Below are 18,003 nucleotides of genomic sequence, written 5' to 3'. Positions count from 1 at the left end.
AACTGTAATAGTCTTTGTTATTAATAATAAACCATATCCGTGATGTGGAAGATTCCAACAGCAGCGTTAACTCAGCATCTTTTCACTTCCAGGCCTTAACTATGCGACCTTATTGTTGCAGTGACATTAGTTTTTGTCCGTTTAATAATATGATCGTCATTATGCTCCATTACTGCTGATATTCTACCAGGATGATCTGAAGAGGGGCTTTTCCATTCAGGGGTTGAAAGCACATCTTGTTTTTTCTCCCACCTGTTGCTTCCATTGTACATTATGAACTGGGCTATAGACTCTGAGGCTCTTGACCACATCTTTCTGTCTCCTGTGCTTGAGGTCTCCTGTAATGTTATCTAAAGCTATAAAGAACATTCAGGGTGTGAAGGAGGATTCCCATGCAGAGACCTTTGTGTGTTACCTTGGAAATATCGGCTCCTTTGTGAATAGTAGGTTGGGTGTTTGGGGTCAGATACCCCTCTCTCTCCCCCACTGTCCCTATCACACACAAACACACTCTGTTACTGTCTGCGTTTCATTCTTAGTGGAATTAGGCCTGGTCCATGAAGTTCAGGACGTCTGTATCTGCATTGCCCCAAAGTTGGTGTAGGTTGGTCCAGATAACCAAACGGTTTCATCTCTAAATGTTAATCCATATAAACTATTATCAAAGCCCTCCCAGGATGAAATGTTTGGGATTTTTCTTTCATGTATTAAAGAGATTAAGCATAACAAATAGGTCTGGGAATATTCCTGGCTAGCTCTCTGGCTGAAAGCAAAAGTATGGGCTCAGTGAGACACAGAGTAATGAGAGGAAGAGAGAAGCTGTACAAGTGAATAACTTAAAATAAAGCAAACAAAATAAAAGCGCTTTCAATCATATTGCGAGGACATCTCCCAGACAGCTCAGTGGGAATCAGACTTGAGTCCAGAGTTGGAGAGTGTCAATTTAGGACTAGAGCAAGAGGCCTGTGTTTCTGTATATGACACTTAGGGAAAAGTCCCCCCCCCCCCAAAATAATATATGTTGCATATTTATAGCACTCATAAAGGATCTCCGAGTGCTTTGCAATAACCAGTGAAATAATCATCATAACAACATATGCTAAATATTATTCCCAATATCACAGATATGTATCGAGGAAATGAGGCACAGAGATGTAACTTTCTCAGGGTCACACAGTGAATTGGTGATAGAAGTCCTGGCAGACTTCCAGCCTGATGATGGAACCAGTTTCTCAGTGTTAATGCTTTTGTGTGAATAGAGCTAATGGCCTCTGCTGTTGTCAGGGTGAATAAAACATGTTGGGTAATTTGGCAACTTAAGTCCTGGAAGTACCTTGCTGTGCTGGCTAGCAGTAATACCAAATGGAACTTTCTCACTAAATCAGCAATAGATCTAAAAGTATGACGCAGAATCTGCCATTTTTCTTTAGGCAAGAGGGGCTGATTGTCTTCATGGTTAAAGAATGACTTGCATTCTCCAGGTGAAAAGAGGAGGATAGGGACTAGAACATCAATGGTGGAAAAAACTGGGCTGAGGCAGAGGGAAGTGCAAAGAATGTCTCCAAGTCTGTATTGCAGCTGTTACAAGCTGAGACTCCCCTCCACCCCCATCGGGACCGCCAAAATGTGCCCAAAGGTGGAAAAGTGCTTTATATTCCAGATTGCCTACAGTCTACCACTGAACATGACACCCCTAACTGTGAGGAGTTGTCATTCAACTTGCTGAGAAGATCTCCTAATCCATGAAAGTTTTTATAGAGGCCCGGACCCAGAGATCATATGTAGGGCCAGTATCACAACATTGTCATTTATAGAATTTCATGTATTCACATCATTGAAAGTACTGGATATACTGAAGGAAACACAAGCTATCATCTGACGATGTAAAACTGAAGGAAGAAAATTAGTGAAATTGAATGGGAAGAAAAATTTTAATATAAAAATGTCAATGATAATTGTGCGTTGTTATAAGAATGCTTTATTAGATGCCCCAGAATTCTGCAATCTCATAAGAAGGCTGTCTAGGTTAAAAACAAAAAATGCACTCTTTCATTTTTATATATATATAAAATTAAATTTTTAAAAAAGGATTTCCAGGTTAAGCAAGGAAGTGAAAGTAGCAACTAAAATAATTTTACAAACCCAATATAGAACACATTGGCTCTCAGGAGTCTGATTTGTCTTGCGTACCCCCAAGTTTCACCTCACTTAAAAACTACTTGCTTACAAAATCAGACATAAAATTATGAAAGTGTTCCGCTATTAGTGGAAAAATTGCTTACTTTCTCATTTTACCATATAATTATAAAATAAATCATTTGGAATATAAATATTGTACTTACATTTCAGTGTATAGTATATAGAGAGGTATAAAATGTCTGTATGACATTTTAGTTTGTACTGATTTGGCTAGTGCTTTTTTATGTGGGCTGTTGTAAAACCAGGCAAATATCTATATGAGTTGATGTACTCCTTTCAACACCTCTGCATACCCTCAGGGCTACGCGTACCACTGGTTGAGAACCACTGATACAACAGTGGAAAGATGGGGAAGTTGATAGCAATCAGTACTGATCGGCAGTTAAGAAATGCAGACAATTGATGGCAAAATTGTCAATCGTGATACAGAAAAGGAAGAAGTATTTTAATAAATATTTCTGTTCCGTATTTGGAAAGAAGCCAGATGATGTATTCATATCTTACTGTGACAAGATTCTATTCCATCAGTAACTAGAAGGATATTAAACTTCCGCAAAGTGTCAGAATTGGGTAACTTGCACTCAATTCCTGCAAAATATCCACATGCTTCACACTATAGCTGCCTAATCAGATTTAACCTTGCACTGTTCCTTAATAAAGGGACACTTTCCCCTTGATCCGACTTTGTATCACAGTTTCCTCAGTTGTGTGATTACTGAGAGAGGCAGGAGGACATAGGAGCATGGCAAGGGCTCGGGACTCTACTTTGCAGGAATCAATCTGCAGTGTCGCAGTGGACATTATCATTGGATGATAATGCAACTTGTGCATTGATTGCCAGGATTACTTGACAGGACAGAAATAGGCAGTAATGTCTATCTATTGTATATGCATGGCTATGGTGCAGTTGTGGTGATTGGTCACTGAGGTAACATCACACAGGAGATTTTTGGGAGTTGGGTTTGCGGGGTAGGCAGCTAACTTTAATACAGTATATTGACAACTGGAGTGTGTTTTTTTTGCTGGATTTACACCTCAAAATGAAAGATTTGAGGGGCACTTGTTGCAGAACATGTTGACTCAGGCATTTGTAGCTAGGATGGATGATGTGAGAACTATAGACTTATTGCGTACAACTGCACTGCACAGAAAAACCTGCAGTGTCAATTGACTTGGGCTCATGTGGCTCAGGCTGTAGGATTAAAAATAGTGTTGTAGACATTTGGGCTTGGGGTGGAGCCCAGGCTTTGGAGCCTGGTGAGGAGGAAGGGTAACGGAGCTCAGGCTGCAGCCTGAGACTGAATGTCTACACTGCTATGTTTAGCCCTGTGAGCCCTAATCAGTTGACCTGGGCTCTACTACTTGGTGCTGTGGGGTTTTTTATTGCTGTGTAGACATACCCACTGGAGGAGCAGCTAGTCACGCTTTTAGGTTGAGCAGATGGTATCCTCCACCCCAGGCCCTCAAAGGCTATAGACCAGTGGTTCCCAAACTGGGGTTCATGAAATGTTACAGGGGGTTCTCAGGGAAAAATTCCCTAATGGTGGACAGAGTTGTCCCTAGGGACCCTGGGCAGCATGGGGCCAGCAGCTTGGAGCGCCTGGACTTCCAAGAGCTAAGCAGATCAAAGCAAGCATATCTATCACATTGAGGAGATTTAAACTTCAAGACTCCTTATAAGTAATGGAAAGGGAGGTGGATATTTTTTGCTATTTTTAAAATTAAATAGGCAGCTAGTATTGTTTTGTTAAATTATTATGAAGAACAAGTTTAAGCTTTGTTGTAACGTGCGTTGTTTGCCTAGACTACTCAAGACCTGAATGCTTGTGTAGGAGGAACTCTTTGAGTTGGCTTCTTAAATACCTTCATGCTGTTCCACATCTGATACTCAGACACCAGCAAAACAAGCACGTACTTGGGGCGGCACAATTCTGGGGATTTTTTTTTTTTTTTTGCTCGGAGCTTGAGGCGGCAAAAAAAACTGCTGATACTCCTTGATGAAACATAGGAGCCTTGTTTTATAACAGGCTTATTCAAAGTGATACAAGCTACAAAAGTGAGATCTTGGAAGAGTGTTGCTGTTTTCATAATGTAATAAAAATACAGTAATGATAAATAATAATTAATAATAAATAGTGTGTAATAAGCATGTCATAAAAACAAATTTAATATTTCCAAGTTCACTGCTTTTATAATTTATACTCAGGTAAAGGAGAAAATCCCTGGAAATATTCATTTTTAGGAGGGGGTTCGCGAGACTTGACATTTTAGTGAAAGCGGTTCACATGTTGTTAAACTTTGGGAACCACTGCTCTAGACCCACATTGCTTATTGGAAAAAAACATTACTTCACTAAACAGCTACAAAATTTACTAAAACTCTTCTAAAAAAAACCCCCATAAAATCAAATCAAGAAAACATATTACCAAAGCTAAATTATTAATATTCAACTAAAAATAAAGCCTTGTCAAATGGGAATCTAATCAAGATCAAATCAAACAGGTGAGTCTCAATGTTAGATTGGAGTTAAATCATCCAATTAAATAGTCAAATTAATTAAATCGTTAAACTAATACAAAAATAATTCATCCTTAAATTCTTAGACGGATTCTAAAAAGCTGGCTGTCTGTTTGGTAAAACTCTTCAGTTGGGATTTACAACCAAAGTCAATCCACTCTATAACTTAGGCAAATATCTGAATATCGAAACCAAACTATTATCTAATGTCTAAACCACAAACTCAGAGACCGTTATCCAGCTTCCTTCTTAAAATACAATTCTTAATGGTGGCTAACCCTTTCCTCCCTCTCCTGTCCACCCCAAACTGAGGAGGAGATGATGATGATGATGATATACAGGCTTTAACAGATCATTCCTGATAAGCAAAAGTTTGACAACTTATTTTCCAGAAAATACAGATTACAATCTCAAATTTTTCTACTTTCCTATTTTTGAACTAGGCTATAAATCGAAAACAGATTCCAAGAGAAGCTATCTTGATAGAAAAGTTTTATTTAAGGCTTATCATTTAAAACAGAGTATTTAAATATTCTTTAAGATCTGTATATACATAAAAGTTTTTCTTCTAACAGTGACTTCAGGGAATTGATGTTGCATTTATCTCTTAAGGAACACACATAAAATAGGGGTTTGGGAATCAGAATTCCCAAATTCCATTCCCACTTCTGTCACTCTGTGATCTTTGGCAATTCCCTTAATGTTTCTGTGCCTTAATTTAGCCCTCTAGGAATAATAATTATCTATTTCATATCTGACAAAGGTATTGTGAGGCTTCTCTGTTTGTAAAATGCCTTGAGATAGAAATTCTCACAAGTCCTAAAAGCCCAGGTGGTCCCTGTTATGATGCTGCTGCCCAACACCTGCTGCATGTAAAGTCCCAGAGTGAGGAAAGCCTGTGGGTCCATTCTGACTTATCTATCCTTCCTCTAAGCCACTTCATGCAGCAAGAGGAGCTCTAAGAGGGTGTTGCAGGCTGGAGGGACCATGTAGAAGCTATGAAGCAAACTGGCATAGAGGACTCTTTTTGTTTTTTAATCCTGATTGAGTTTGCCGCTGTCCTAATTTTGACAACGTAAGTCTTTGGGATGTAGAAACTGTAGCTATGTGGGTTGCATGCTGCATAGTGTAATGTATGTGCTGGCTTGTACATTGTAAACACTGCATGCATTCAAACGTGTGAAATCTAGTGAACGTGCTCCAGCATATGCAAAGCCTGGCCAAGAGTCTGCGATGCTGTTCTGCCTTGCTTGCAGGTACAGTAAACCCATGTCACTATATGCTGTAAGAGCTGGCCTGCACTGTTTTTACATTGGGGAGAAGTACAGTGGAAACATCCAAGGGGATACTTCTCATTAATAGAACCAAGAGTTTGAGATGAGTGTAGTTTGGAGAGTTCTGGTCCTGCAGGCTCAGTTCTCAAGTCTTTCTTGTAATTGCTTTGTTCTTGGCTGAACGTTTACAAAGCCACTGCATGCAGGCAGTCTTGGGAGAGGGATGGTTAAAAGGGAAAAATTAGTACAGCAGATAACTGGACAGTGGACCTTGAATATGGTGGCAATGAGCTGCTGATGAGTTACTCTGCTACTTGTTATTTCTGTTTTAATTAACTAGCTTCCCTCAGCTGGAACTCTTAAAAACTATAGAGAGGTAATCACATTCTTCTCTTGAAATCAGTTGTGATTAGGAGATGCAGGAGCCATGAAATTATGCACCAGAGATTTCTTTAATAGCTTTGTGATTATTATTTTACTGTCTCAAATCACTTGTTTAAATTGGAGACTAAGTTCATATCGGAGTATCTGAGCAAACAGCAACGACAGAGGTAGAATAAAGTGTTCCTATCAAAATTGATGACTCGGCTCTGAAGAGTCACTGTTTTTAAGACAAATGTGGGGTGTATATTTAGGATGGAAGAGAGGTGTTAAGATTTTGATACGTGTGATTTCCCCCCCCCCCCGATCACTAGGGATATAACTGTCTAGAGATAACAGTAAAAAACTGAGACCTGGTTTCTGTTCCTGGTTCTGCTGCTACAATCTTGGGCAAATCACTTTCCTCCATCTGTCTAAATGGGGATATTGCTTACCTTACAATGCTATTTGTGAGACTTCACTAATGGTTTGTTAGACTGTTTGAGACTCTTGGATGCAAAGCACTACCAAAGGGCAAAGAGTTAATAAATTGAGGGCCCTTGTTCTGTTAAATCACTTTAGGCATCTGCTGCACGGCAGCAAGTCCTCAGTTCTTGGAACTGAGATGCACATTGTCTCCTAAAGGAGATGCTCTTTTCTTCTTGAATCTTAAATTTCTTCAAGGAATCTTCCCCTCCCCCCCCACACCCCCGATGTCCCAGTTTCATAACTACACGGGGTGGCCTGCAGCACATCATTATATTTTCCTTATCTGTTCTTGGTTTGCCTAGTCCCTGCTGGCCTGCCTGCCCGTATCACTGTACAAACGAACTAATCAGCATAGAGCTTTTCTATGTCCACGAGTGAGGTGCTTTCAATGTACCTGGTTCAGTAGGGATTGGGTTAGATATTTCCCTGGCGTATGTCCACGGAAGTCATCAGGGGTTGATTTGACTCACTGCATTTTTAAACCACAGCAAAAAGAAACAAAAATCCTACTTGATTAGGTGAATCCTTCCCTCTCTGTATCACGTGAAGCTGCTGACCTCTACTTCACAGATCGCTGCACTTCACAGCGCCTCTGATCCACCTCATATGGTTGTCAATCTTTTCCCTTTCTCCCTCTTCCCTTCCCCACCCCGTGAAAGATTCCATGTTATAACACCCCTTCTTCTGATAGAGGGCTGGGTTCACCTCCCTCTGGTGTTTGTTTGTGAGAGAGACTTAAATTACAGCTCTCCTAACCTCTGACAGCCCTTCCACAGTTTTGCTAGCGCTATAGCCTTGGGCCAGAAAAAATATGCAACTCATTTCCAATAAGAATTACAGTGCTGGTAAAGTACTCCATAAACTTTGTCTGTGGATAGCATTACTGAGCTGCACTTGGCAGTATAATCTAACTTATTTTTTATAGTGAGTCTGTATCATCTTGGTCTCATCCCCCTTTTGAGAGGAGTGCCACAGAATTGTCTAGCACTCTGCTAGAATCATGGGGCTACTTTCTGGTTTGGAGTTCTTATAGCTGTGGCTGCATCTTTTTCCCCTGAGCCTTTTTGTCACCAGAGTCCCCCAAGGAAGGGGGTTTTCCTTTGTGCCTTTGCTTGGGAACATAGTCGTTTTCTCATGTTGGATTTGTAACTGACCCAGGCAATAAGTCCTGGGTAGGAACATTTGTCAGAACAGATGAAAGAAGTGGTAATGAAAAGAACATTTGACGGTAACAATGGCTGTCAAACTAAATCTGTGTCAACTTGAGCTGTAAGCATATTGACTATTGGTTCCCACAATGACCTTTGGGCAGAGCTCTATCCTGACCTAAATGCTGGAGGACATTTCAAGGAGCAGGAATAAAGACTGCTGGTAATTCTTCTCCATCCCAGCCCTATCCATCACTGAGGACAGGTGCAATAGAAAATGGCACTTCCCCAGTACAAAGCCACGTAGGAGAGGAGAGCCTTCTTACCCCACCTGACCTACCAGAGGAGAAGCATTCCATGCATCGATTGCTAGAGGATCTCTCTTAATTCTAGACTGTGCTGAAACTGAAAGTGCAGTTAGCAAGGTAATGCTTTACTGATGTGCCATTCCAGTTAGGGCCCAGCAAACTAGTTCAGGTAAAATAAGAACCATGCTGAAAACTGAAACTGAATGTTGGTTTGTTTGTTTTTTGTTTTGTTGAGAGCCTTAGCATTCCAGATGTGTTGTCCCTGATCCACCAACTAATCTGGGACCAGGAGATAGATCCCATGGCAAAGGATACCTCATGGAGGCCCAGTGTACTAGGAGAGGGAATAAAAGACTAAGTGCTGGAGAAGTGCTGAGCAGCTGCTGCTGCTCACAGAGAGGCCAAACGGCAGGTATGTGCAGGAAGCTGCTGCAGAAATCTCACAGTAACTCCTGCAGTGCTTTCCCTCCATGTGTTCATCAGTTACTGCTCCCAACAAGAGAAGGGAGGAAACTTAAAAAGGAAGAACATTGAAAAAAAATTTAGCTTTCCAGCCCCTGGAGTCATTTTTCCTTGGTCACTAACGAACCAGAAACGTTGTGTAAAACATTCTTGAAAGCTGGCAATAAAGACTTTTCTCTGAATGAAGGGCTGCTCTGATTCAGTGCTTGCCATTTCCGAGGGGTTTGTCCAGAATGACCCAGCTGCCAACCAAGTAACTTGTAAAATATGAGTTGGGAGGCATAATTAAGGCGAGCTCATTTGATCAGTGAAGCAGTTGCCAAGGCAGGATAATAATAATTACTTCATCTCAGAGAGGCACTGCATCTTGCCTAAATCAAGAAGACCACATTAAATTGGAGTGAAAATTGAAATTGGGCATCATAACTCCAAGTGGGAAGAAACCTAAAGTAACTTGGGGAAGAAGGAGAAATAATAAACAGTGGAAAACCATTTCTAAAATGAAAATATGCTTTAAAAGTATATGAAAGTATGGAAAACCACAGTTAGTCTCACAAATGCCCTTAACTCTGCCCTGTATCATTACCCAAAATGAAGAGACAACGTAGTCCTCAGACAAAGCAGCTCTTCAACACACAAAATAAGAGCTGCAGGACTGCACTTTATCAATGGAGTGTCCCATAGTGAATTTATATCTGTGTCTATAGGGCACCCTGTGATTCACCTTCCATCTGCAAAAGGAACATGAAATTTGGCATATAACAAGTCCCGTGAATGACAGCAAAGTGGTCAAAGTATTGCCCTCCCCAATACCACTTCCAGAAATTCATAGATTCCAAGGCCAGAATGGATCATTGTGATCATCTGGTCTGACTTCTGGTATGGCACAGGCCATAGAACGTCCCCAAAATAATTCCTAGAAAAACATCCAATCTTGATTTTAAAAATTCAGTGATGGAGAATCCACCAAGACCCTTGGTAAATTGGTCCAATGGTTAATTTCTGTCGCTGCTAACAATTTACACCTGATTTCAAGTCTGAATTTGTCTAGCTTCAACTTTCAGCTATTGGATTGTGTTGTACCTTTCTCTACTAGATTGAAGAGCCCATTGTTAAATATTTGTTCCCCATGTAGATACTTATAGACACTAATCAAGTCACCACTTAACCTTCTCTTTGTTAAGTTAAATTGTTCCTAGATGAATACATTTACATTTAAGCTATATTAAAATGCATATTGTTTGCTTGACCCAGTTTACCAAGCGATCTAGATCTCTCTGAATCAGTGACCTATCCTCTTCATTATTTACTACTCCTCCAATTTTTGTATCTGCAAACTTTATCTCTGAAGATTTTGTTTCTTCCATGTCATTGCCTCTTTCGGTTTTTCCCAGACTTTCAAGACCTATTATACCCTGGCAGAGGAGCCCCCTAACCAATTCTCATGGATTCTGGGTACCTTTTCATGAAAGGTAAAGATGTGGAGGCAAAATCTACCTTATTACTGAAATTGGAGTTCAGCCTTACCTACGCTGTCACTACAGTGTCTGCAAAAGAACCCAACACCTTGATTTCTCTTTCAGATAAATAGTTCAAAAAATCTTGAGAGAAAAATAATTATCTTCAGGTCTATAAGGGACAACAACACATTAGAGAGAAACTGAGAACTGGGCCAGAGACTGACTCAGGGAACTAATAATGGCATGCTGACACTTGCTTTCAAACCCCTGGATTTAATCCATTCCATCCCAGTAGTGACTAAAAGCTGTTACCGGCTGGAGGTTGTTTTGTGCTCTGTGTGAAATGAGTTGGGGGAGTGAGGAGGGATGTCAGTCCATGTCCTTCTGGGCAGACAGACACATAACAAAATTCCACCACAAGATGGTGTAGCGGGGTGGTCACCCGCTCCTGCACTGCAGGGCTTAAAACAGCCCTGGGAGAGGACTGTGACAGGGCAAAGCAGTAAGCCTGGGCTGATCAGGGAAGCAGCCACAGTTGGGCCACGCCCCAATCAGGCCACAGCTGGCCCTATAAAGGGGCTGCTAGGCTGGAGCTAAGAGAGTCTCCTCTAGCTGTGGAGGGAGACGGGCCTGGCTGCTGGGGAGCGTACCAGGGTACCTGAGGTGGAGCAGGGCTGGGGAAAGGCGAGAGGAGCTGGGGAGCTCCTGCCTGGCAACTCGCCAGGCTGCCGGCCTTGTGCAAGGCCAAATAGGTACTGGGGTTGCAGAGGGCAGCCCAAGGGTAGGCGGAGGCAGCCGGTCCAAACCCCCCTTGCCTGTGATGAATGGCTTGTACACTGCAGTCTGCCCCAGTGAACAGGGGCTAGATGGTGACTGGCAGTAGTCTTATACTGAGGCGAGGTGGGGCTAGTGGGTGGGGGTTCCCCTGGGTGGGGAGACCCAGTAACTGTGGAGGTACTGCCAGGGGGCAGCCCCCAAGAGAAAGGGGCGCCGGGATCCGGGAGGGACATGGGGGCTAGCGAAAGGCGAGACACCGGCTGACAGAGGGCACGCCGGAGGATGGAAAGCTAATTCCTTGGATGACCATCAGGGGGCGCCGCGCCGGTGAGTCGTTGCTCCGTTACAATGGACACTTACTGTGACAGTTATCTGAGAAGCCATAGACCAAAAAGGACCAGAGGATGAATCACTTTCATGCTCGAAGAAGCAGTGTCCAGGTCTGGGCTGAGGCATATTGCTCTTTGAGGGAAGTTTGCGCTAATGCTGATGTGTCTGAGACTGGTCTGTGGCTTGAGGGACTGTCACTACCAAATTCACTGAAACCTGAGAACTAAAATGAAACCTGAAAACTGCCCTTCCCAGAGAGAGGAGATTCTCACCCCCTGTGGATACAAGGTGATAATTGTTTACAGAGGACTTTCTGGGGTTTCAGTGCTGTACTCTGCTCCTTTAAGGCTATGATCAGAGGACAAAGCTCACTGTTGTAAATTCAAGCCTATATCTGTTATTAATAGAATCAAATTGCCCATCCCGGGAAGTGGAAGCTTCTCTAATGCAGACACATAGTTTAGAGACCCTTTCATTAGACTCTATTCTGGCCCGTCATTCTTTGCCTCTTCTAAAAACATAACTAGTAATAGGCCAATCTCTAAAAGGCTTTCAGATAAGATCCTCAGTCCCCCCAAGACTGGGATTCTGATCCAGAGCAAAATAGCCTGGAAATTAGGCGTTGCTGGGAACCAGTTTTTCTGACCATTTTACTGTAAGGGTAGTCCTATTACTACTGATTATTATTAGCACTTCACATCTACAAAGAACTGTAGGAGCATAATCCTATATGGATCTACACAACCCCACAGTGACGTAAGTATGGTATTGTACCTGTGTCACAGATAGAGAAAATGAAGTTACTTACCAGTGTCACCTGGGGAGTCACTTTGGGAGTTGGGATTAGAATTTGGCAGTTCCTAGCTCCTAGTCTTTGTCATCACAGTTGATTAGATTTCCAGATCATAAGGGACCATTGTGATAATTTAGTCTGACTTCCTATATAACACAGGCCATAGAACCTACCCACAATAATTCCTAGAGCAGATCTTTTGGAAAAACATCCAATCTTGATTTTAAAATTGTCAGTGATGGAGAATCCACAGTGATCCTTGGTAAGTTGTTCCTATGGTTAATTACATTGTTAAAATTTTACACCTTATTTCCAATCCAAATTTGTGTAGTTTCAGCTTCCAGCCATTGGATCATGTTATAGCAATTGAGTCCTTTGTGATGAATTGGGGACATTACATATACTGGAATGGGACACAACTGAATGGGTTGGGCAAGCTGAGGCCAATGTAGAAGGAGAACTTTTGTTTTCACACACAAGGCTGGGGCAGGGAATGCATGGACAAGAAGGGAAGGGAGCTCAATAGGGTTCTGAGAAAAGGCCCCATTTTTCCAAGCTGTATCAGAGACTGGGGGAGAACTTGCCCCATCCTGCAAGATGACGCGTGAGTTCTGTGAAGTTCTGAACAGCCTCTGCTTCCATTGACCTCAATGAGAAATGAAGTTGTTGAGCACCTTGCAGTTTCAGACTCTTGTGTCATGGAACTGCACTTGTGTAGCAAGGATTGCGTTGGGGTCAAATAGATGAAATTACCTGGGTAACCTCCAGGATATAGGAAAATGATAAGTGCTTTTTTGTGCAGTGAAAACTACTAAGACAGAGTGTAATCATGGTAAGGATTTCATAAAAAGGTGTCACTGATTTCTAAAGAATTCTTTCCTCAGACTTTTCTGAATGGGATAATTTATCACCAGAGATTAATTGCACTTAATCATATTAGTACAATGAATGGCTCACTGCACTTGTCTCTTTTAATTCTCCTGAATCCATTTCATGCCACCCAAGCTGCCTCCCTGCTTGCCTCCTTTGTGCTTCTCCCACTTGTGCCTCACGCAGCCCCTCATCTGCCTTGAAACCCCACCACCTCGACCTAATCTGCCATGCCTCCATCCTCTCCTCCATCTTTCCTTAGTACACATCTCTCCTGCAGGGAGGCTATCTACCTTTTAGTGCTTCTCCTCTCACTGCCCAGTACTTAGCAAAGAACTGAAAATAATAATTGCAAGATGGCAACAAACTAGTGATGAAAATCATGATACTTACACAACATGCTTAACGACACTATTTGTTTGAGTTACTTGTTGCCTGCCATAACTCCTCCTCCTTGCCTATGGATTGTCCATTTAGGTTGTAGGCCCTCTGGAGCAGGGGCCTTGTCATGTTTACCTGTCTATAAAGTGTCTAGCACACTTGACACTATACAAATAATAGTAATCTATTCACGAGTTTAGTTTCTCTAGTTTGAGTAATTAATTACATTGCATATCTATAGTGCCAAATAAATCATATTGATTATTGTTCACCTGGTATTAAGTCCCTTTGTAAAAGGGTAGATGGAATGTATACAACTTACATCCAGTGACTAATTTGGTATTCACCTGAGCAACAAGAAATGGTATTCAGATTAATCAAATTATAAGCTGCTGAGTGCATAGAGCAATAAAGATACTGTACAATCGATTATTTATATATATTTTGGCAGCAGGATATTGGTGGTTTTAAAAAAAAAAAATCCCCAAATGAGTCCTCTTCACTAAAGAGAACATGTCCGATTATTTTCCTATTTTGCTAATAATTGTATTAGAGTTGCCTTAGCACAGGATGAGAAATCATTGCAGATAGAACATTTACTTCTGATTAAACAGATGGACAGAGATTTCAGTTTGCCCAGTCATTGTTAAAGGCGGTTATTCCTATATGACAATTTAAATCTATTCAGAAAAAAATGACACTTTTTTTTCTTTGCCAAAATAATTTTTTTTAAACTAGTGTATTCTGGAAAATCTAATGATCTTAATGTGAATAATCTTGGGTTTATATAATTGACTACAGCTAGTTTTTAATTAAAAATGATTTGCACACGTTTTTCAATACAGTATAAAGGGATGAATTTGGTTTGCTGTGATTTGGGGGGGTCATATGTAGGGATGATAACTAAATATTCCATTAAAATTTTTGTGAATCCTAGTAGCGCCATAAATTTAGGGCAAAGGATTATTGTCCAAAAGCTTATCCTGGATGTGCTGCTTTTTTTACTGTTTCTAAAACGTTTCCCATGCAGTTGGAAAGAGATGAAACAATACCGTGTGACTTAGGTGGTCAAGCATACAAGAAGAATAGTGACTGGTTACAATGAACAACCTGTGAACAACCCATAGTCTGAAAATGACTCATTCAGCAGGTTATTTGGTGAATATTCAGGAACAATTAATCCAATTGAAGAAAATGAGCTCTGGCTTGTGAATGACTTTCTAACCCAATAAAGGAGAAGGCCAGCTTTTTCTAACTTTAGGCACCCAAATAAGTGGTGTGGTGTTTTTTGTGCTTTTTTGATTTGTTTTCTTTCCCCCAGACATCCAGAGCATGTAAGCTCCCTACAGCCTTCTGTGAGGACTATGGGTGAAATGTGACTGGCAATGCAGCCCTCGTTGGCAAGACGCAGACCAGGGTGCTTTGCATCAACTAGACAAAGACTATAACCGCTATTAAAATCTACACTTAAATACAGGCACTTAATAAATGTCCACGTTGTCTTTAGGCAAGTCAGTTCCACTCCTCATTATGCCGCCCGAGAGCATCTTTATGAATGAACATAATGATGATAGCGTTACTGGCTGCTCATTTGGGCTTCTGGGACATTTGTCACAGGAGAGTAACTCATTTGCTCGTCATCAGAAGCTCACCCTGATCAGCATTTTGCTGGGTTTTGTCCTGAGCTCTGATCTTCACGAACGTTACTAATATGTTAGTCAAGAGCAGAGGAGCACCTGGAAGCATGCATTGGCCAATAAGGTCCCTAGGCCCTCACATAGCTCATGTTTATGAGAGCAATATTGTCATGCTTGTATGTCTGAGCATGGTTGTGATGTGCTCCCATTAGTGACCCCTATTCTGGGTGGGTTAGTCGCTCAAGGCAGAGGCTTGATGCGCAAATTTTTCTTCACAAACATTTTAAATGTTTCGAATTATAGGAAGGAGTACAATGCTGGCAGGGGGAACCTTAAAGCTCTGTGTTCTAAAAATGTAGGGTCTAATTCTGTTCATGCTTACACTAGTGTAAAATGCAGGGCAATTGAAAGGGCTTCAGATGAGTCACGTTGATGTAACGGAAAGAATCCAGCCCAGTTTTCTTTAAACTCTTGTATAATTAAAAACGGCTTCATTTTTTTTTTTTGCCAGTTTAAAATGATACTGTGCAGGCCCTTGGCTTCTCCCCACCCCCACAAAAAAGATTTAGATATGTGAAGGGATAAAAAACAAAAAGGGCAGTTAAAGCAGCCAGGATAAAATTACAAGGGTTATTTAATCCTCATGCTTCAAAGCATAAACTGATCAACAGCTGGGGTTAGATGACGTTTCCCCCACCCCGTGTTAGAGTATTGCACAATTAGGTTCATGCTGCTGGTTTTATGCCTTCTGAAGCATCCATGCTGGGCCATTCTCTGAGACAGGATGCTGGGCTAGATGGACCATTGGTCACTTACAGGATGGTAATTCTTATGTTCATAATTCAGCTTTTGCTAGTTTGATGTGTTTAAAAAACCACAAGGGAAAATGCAGGCAACAAGATGAGCCCGTCAGAGCCACCTAGGATGCCTACTACTTAATTCACTTGGCTTCACTATTGTCACATTAATCATCAGTGACCAAATGTAGAAACTTCTCTTCCTGAAACTCTGAGTAGCTGGAAGTAGGTGTCTGTGCAATGTGCAGAGGCATATCCCTGCCTTTTTTTCTCCCCAAGAGAAATGTGCTAGATGTTGGAGCAGCTGCCACCCACAAGAGATAGTTAGAGGGGAAAGTTCAGCCCCTGCTTTGGAGGAGTGCTTGGACCGTGTCAGCTGAATGCGCTGGGTTCTCTTGGCCTCAATTTTGGGATCACAGAAGCTGCTGTTGGCTAGAAGTCCTTTTCCAAGAAGGCTCACTGATGTCCCTGCTCATTGGAAAAGTTTGTTTGGAGGTAATGAGTCAGAAAATGAGCATCACTCGTGACCATGACCTTTTCATGAAAATCTCCATACCATGTCAGACAGGTTGTGTGTTTTGCATTGGCCATCTCCTTGGTTGTCCTGAGACAAACATGCAACAGAGGCTCTTTATGATCATGAAACTCTGTATTTCCTTCTTCCTCTTTATATAGGGGTCTTGACAGGGCTGTTCTAGTACTTGCAGGGTAGATCTAACTGGGCTACAGCTGCGTTTTTATTTATCTAGGCTGTGTGTGAAGCAGGTGGTTTGGCTCTTAAAGTACCTGAGACCTTTCTCTTACAGAGTGCGTATGGGTCCCTCTCTGAAGTGATGCAGAAGTGGAAAGAATATCAGCTCCAGTGCCTGAAGTATCTCTATGAGACGCCTCCTCTTGTGGCAGGTAATGCTTGGCAGGAATGGGATGTTTACTTTATAAAACATCTGCTAACTGGGGCAAGGAAACACAAAGTCCTCCCTCTCCATAACTCCATTTCCATTCTCTCCAGCCCACTGATTGTGTTGCTTAAAAACCCACGTTTTTGCATTGTTGCATCTGAAGAAGTGGGTTTTTTACCCATGAAAGCTTATGCCCAAATAAATCCCTTAGTCTTTAAGGTGCCACCGGACTCCTCGTTGTTTTTGTGCGATAAAACCATTCATCTCTATGGCCCAAAGTATCTTGCAGTGCCATGGCTCATGTTTGGTTCCAAGGCAGGCGGTATTTTCAGTGCAGCCTGCAGGATGAATGCCACCCATGGAGTTCTGCAATGTGCCCTGCAGCCTTTCATATGGAGGAGCAGCCCGAGGGAGACGATAGGTCCTAGCAAGGAGTGTTCTAAAGGGAACTTCAAGGAGAGTTCTGCATTGGACTTATAAGGCCATATTCCATTTACACTCAGTCCCCTTAATATACACCCACTTTAAGGGCCCTTTATCTGTCAGAGTGGTGTAAAGGGGCCTTAGTGTAAATGAGAATGCAGTTCATGGTCTCTATAGGCTGAAATGTTCTGTTGAAGATAAGGGCAGCTGCAATCTGTTCAGTGTTCTGCTTGGCAAATTGCTGGGACTTGCTGACAATGCAGCCCACAATTGGACACACCGTGGGAGCTACTAGAGTGCCTCTGTGCTACAGTAAAGCTCTGAAAAGGACTGCGCGAGTCTCAAATTACATTTATAAAACACTGTTTTTAAAAATGTTATTCGTTTCCCCATAGCTGCCTCTGTTAGTTGTATTGCTACAATGGAGTGTATAGTGATAGCAGTAGTGGGAGGGAGCCATTCATCTCCCTTTGTTCCATTATGCTCAGAGTGATCACCTCCAAGACTGACGGTTCAATAAATGTGAAGCTGTAGCATTAGCACATTGAATAAGCTGTAATGCTGATCTATGGTAATTTGTGTGGGCATATCAGCAATGTATCAATGTATTAGTTTAGAATTCACAACATCATGACAGCAACCAGTTCTCAGGGAAATATTATATACAGCATCCATAACAAGCATATGAGCTGCTGAGAGAACCAACGTGAGAGACTGGGCTACACAAAGGCAGAGAGATGAGAAGGATACCTGGCACCGGAGCAGGACGGAAGCCTCTGGCTGTAGGTATTGTGGCACCACGGCATGAGATCTTTGCGATGTCACCTCCGCAATCATCCTGCCCATTTGTTCAGTCAGTGAAAGAGCAGCCTGGGAGGT

At 41.9% G+C, this 18,003-nt stretch overlaps 1 protein-coding gene across 1 annotated transcript in view; it reads left to right on the top strand.

Annotated features, from left to right (window-relative positions):
• GLP1R (glucagon like peptide 1 receptor) overlaps nt 1–18,003 on the top strand; it is a 96,136-nt gene that overhangs the window by 25,791 nt on the left and 52,342 nt on the right. The window contains exon 2 of the mRNA XM_029911035.1: nt 16,609–16,705. Within this exon, the coding sequence (XP_029766895.1) occupies nt 16,609–16,705 (97 nt within the window). The remainder of the gene's footprint in view (nt 1–16,608; nt 16,706–18,003) is intronic.

Source organism: Terrapene carolina, unplaced genomic scaffold, assembly GCF_002925995.2.
Source record: "Terrapene carolina triunguis isolate 2854851 unplaced genomic scaffold, T_m_triunguis-2.0 Scaffold85, whole genome shotgun sequence".
NCBI lineage: Eukaryota > Metazoa > Chordata > Testudines > Emydidae > Terrapene > Terrapene triunguis.
This window is presented reverse-complemented; position numbering and strand designations above follow the sequence as displayed.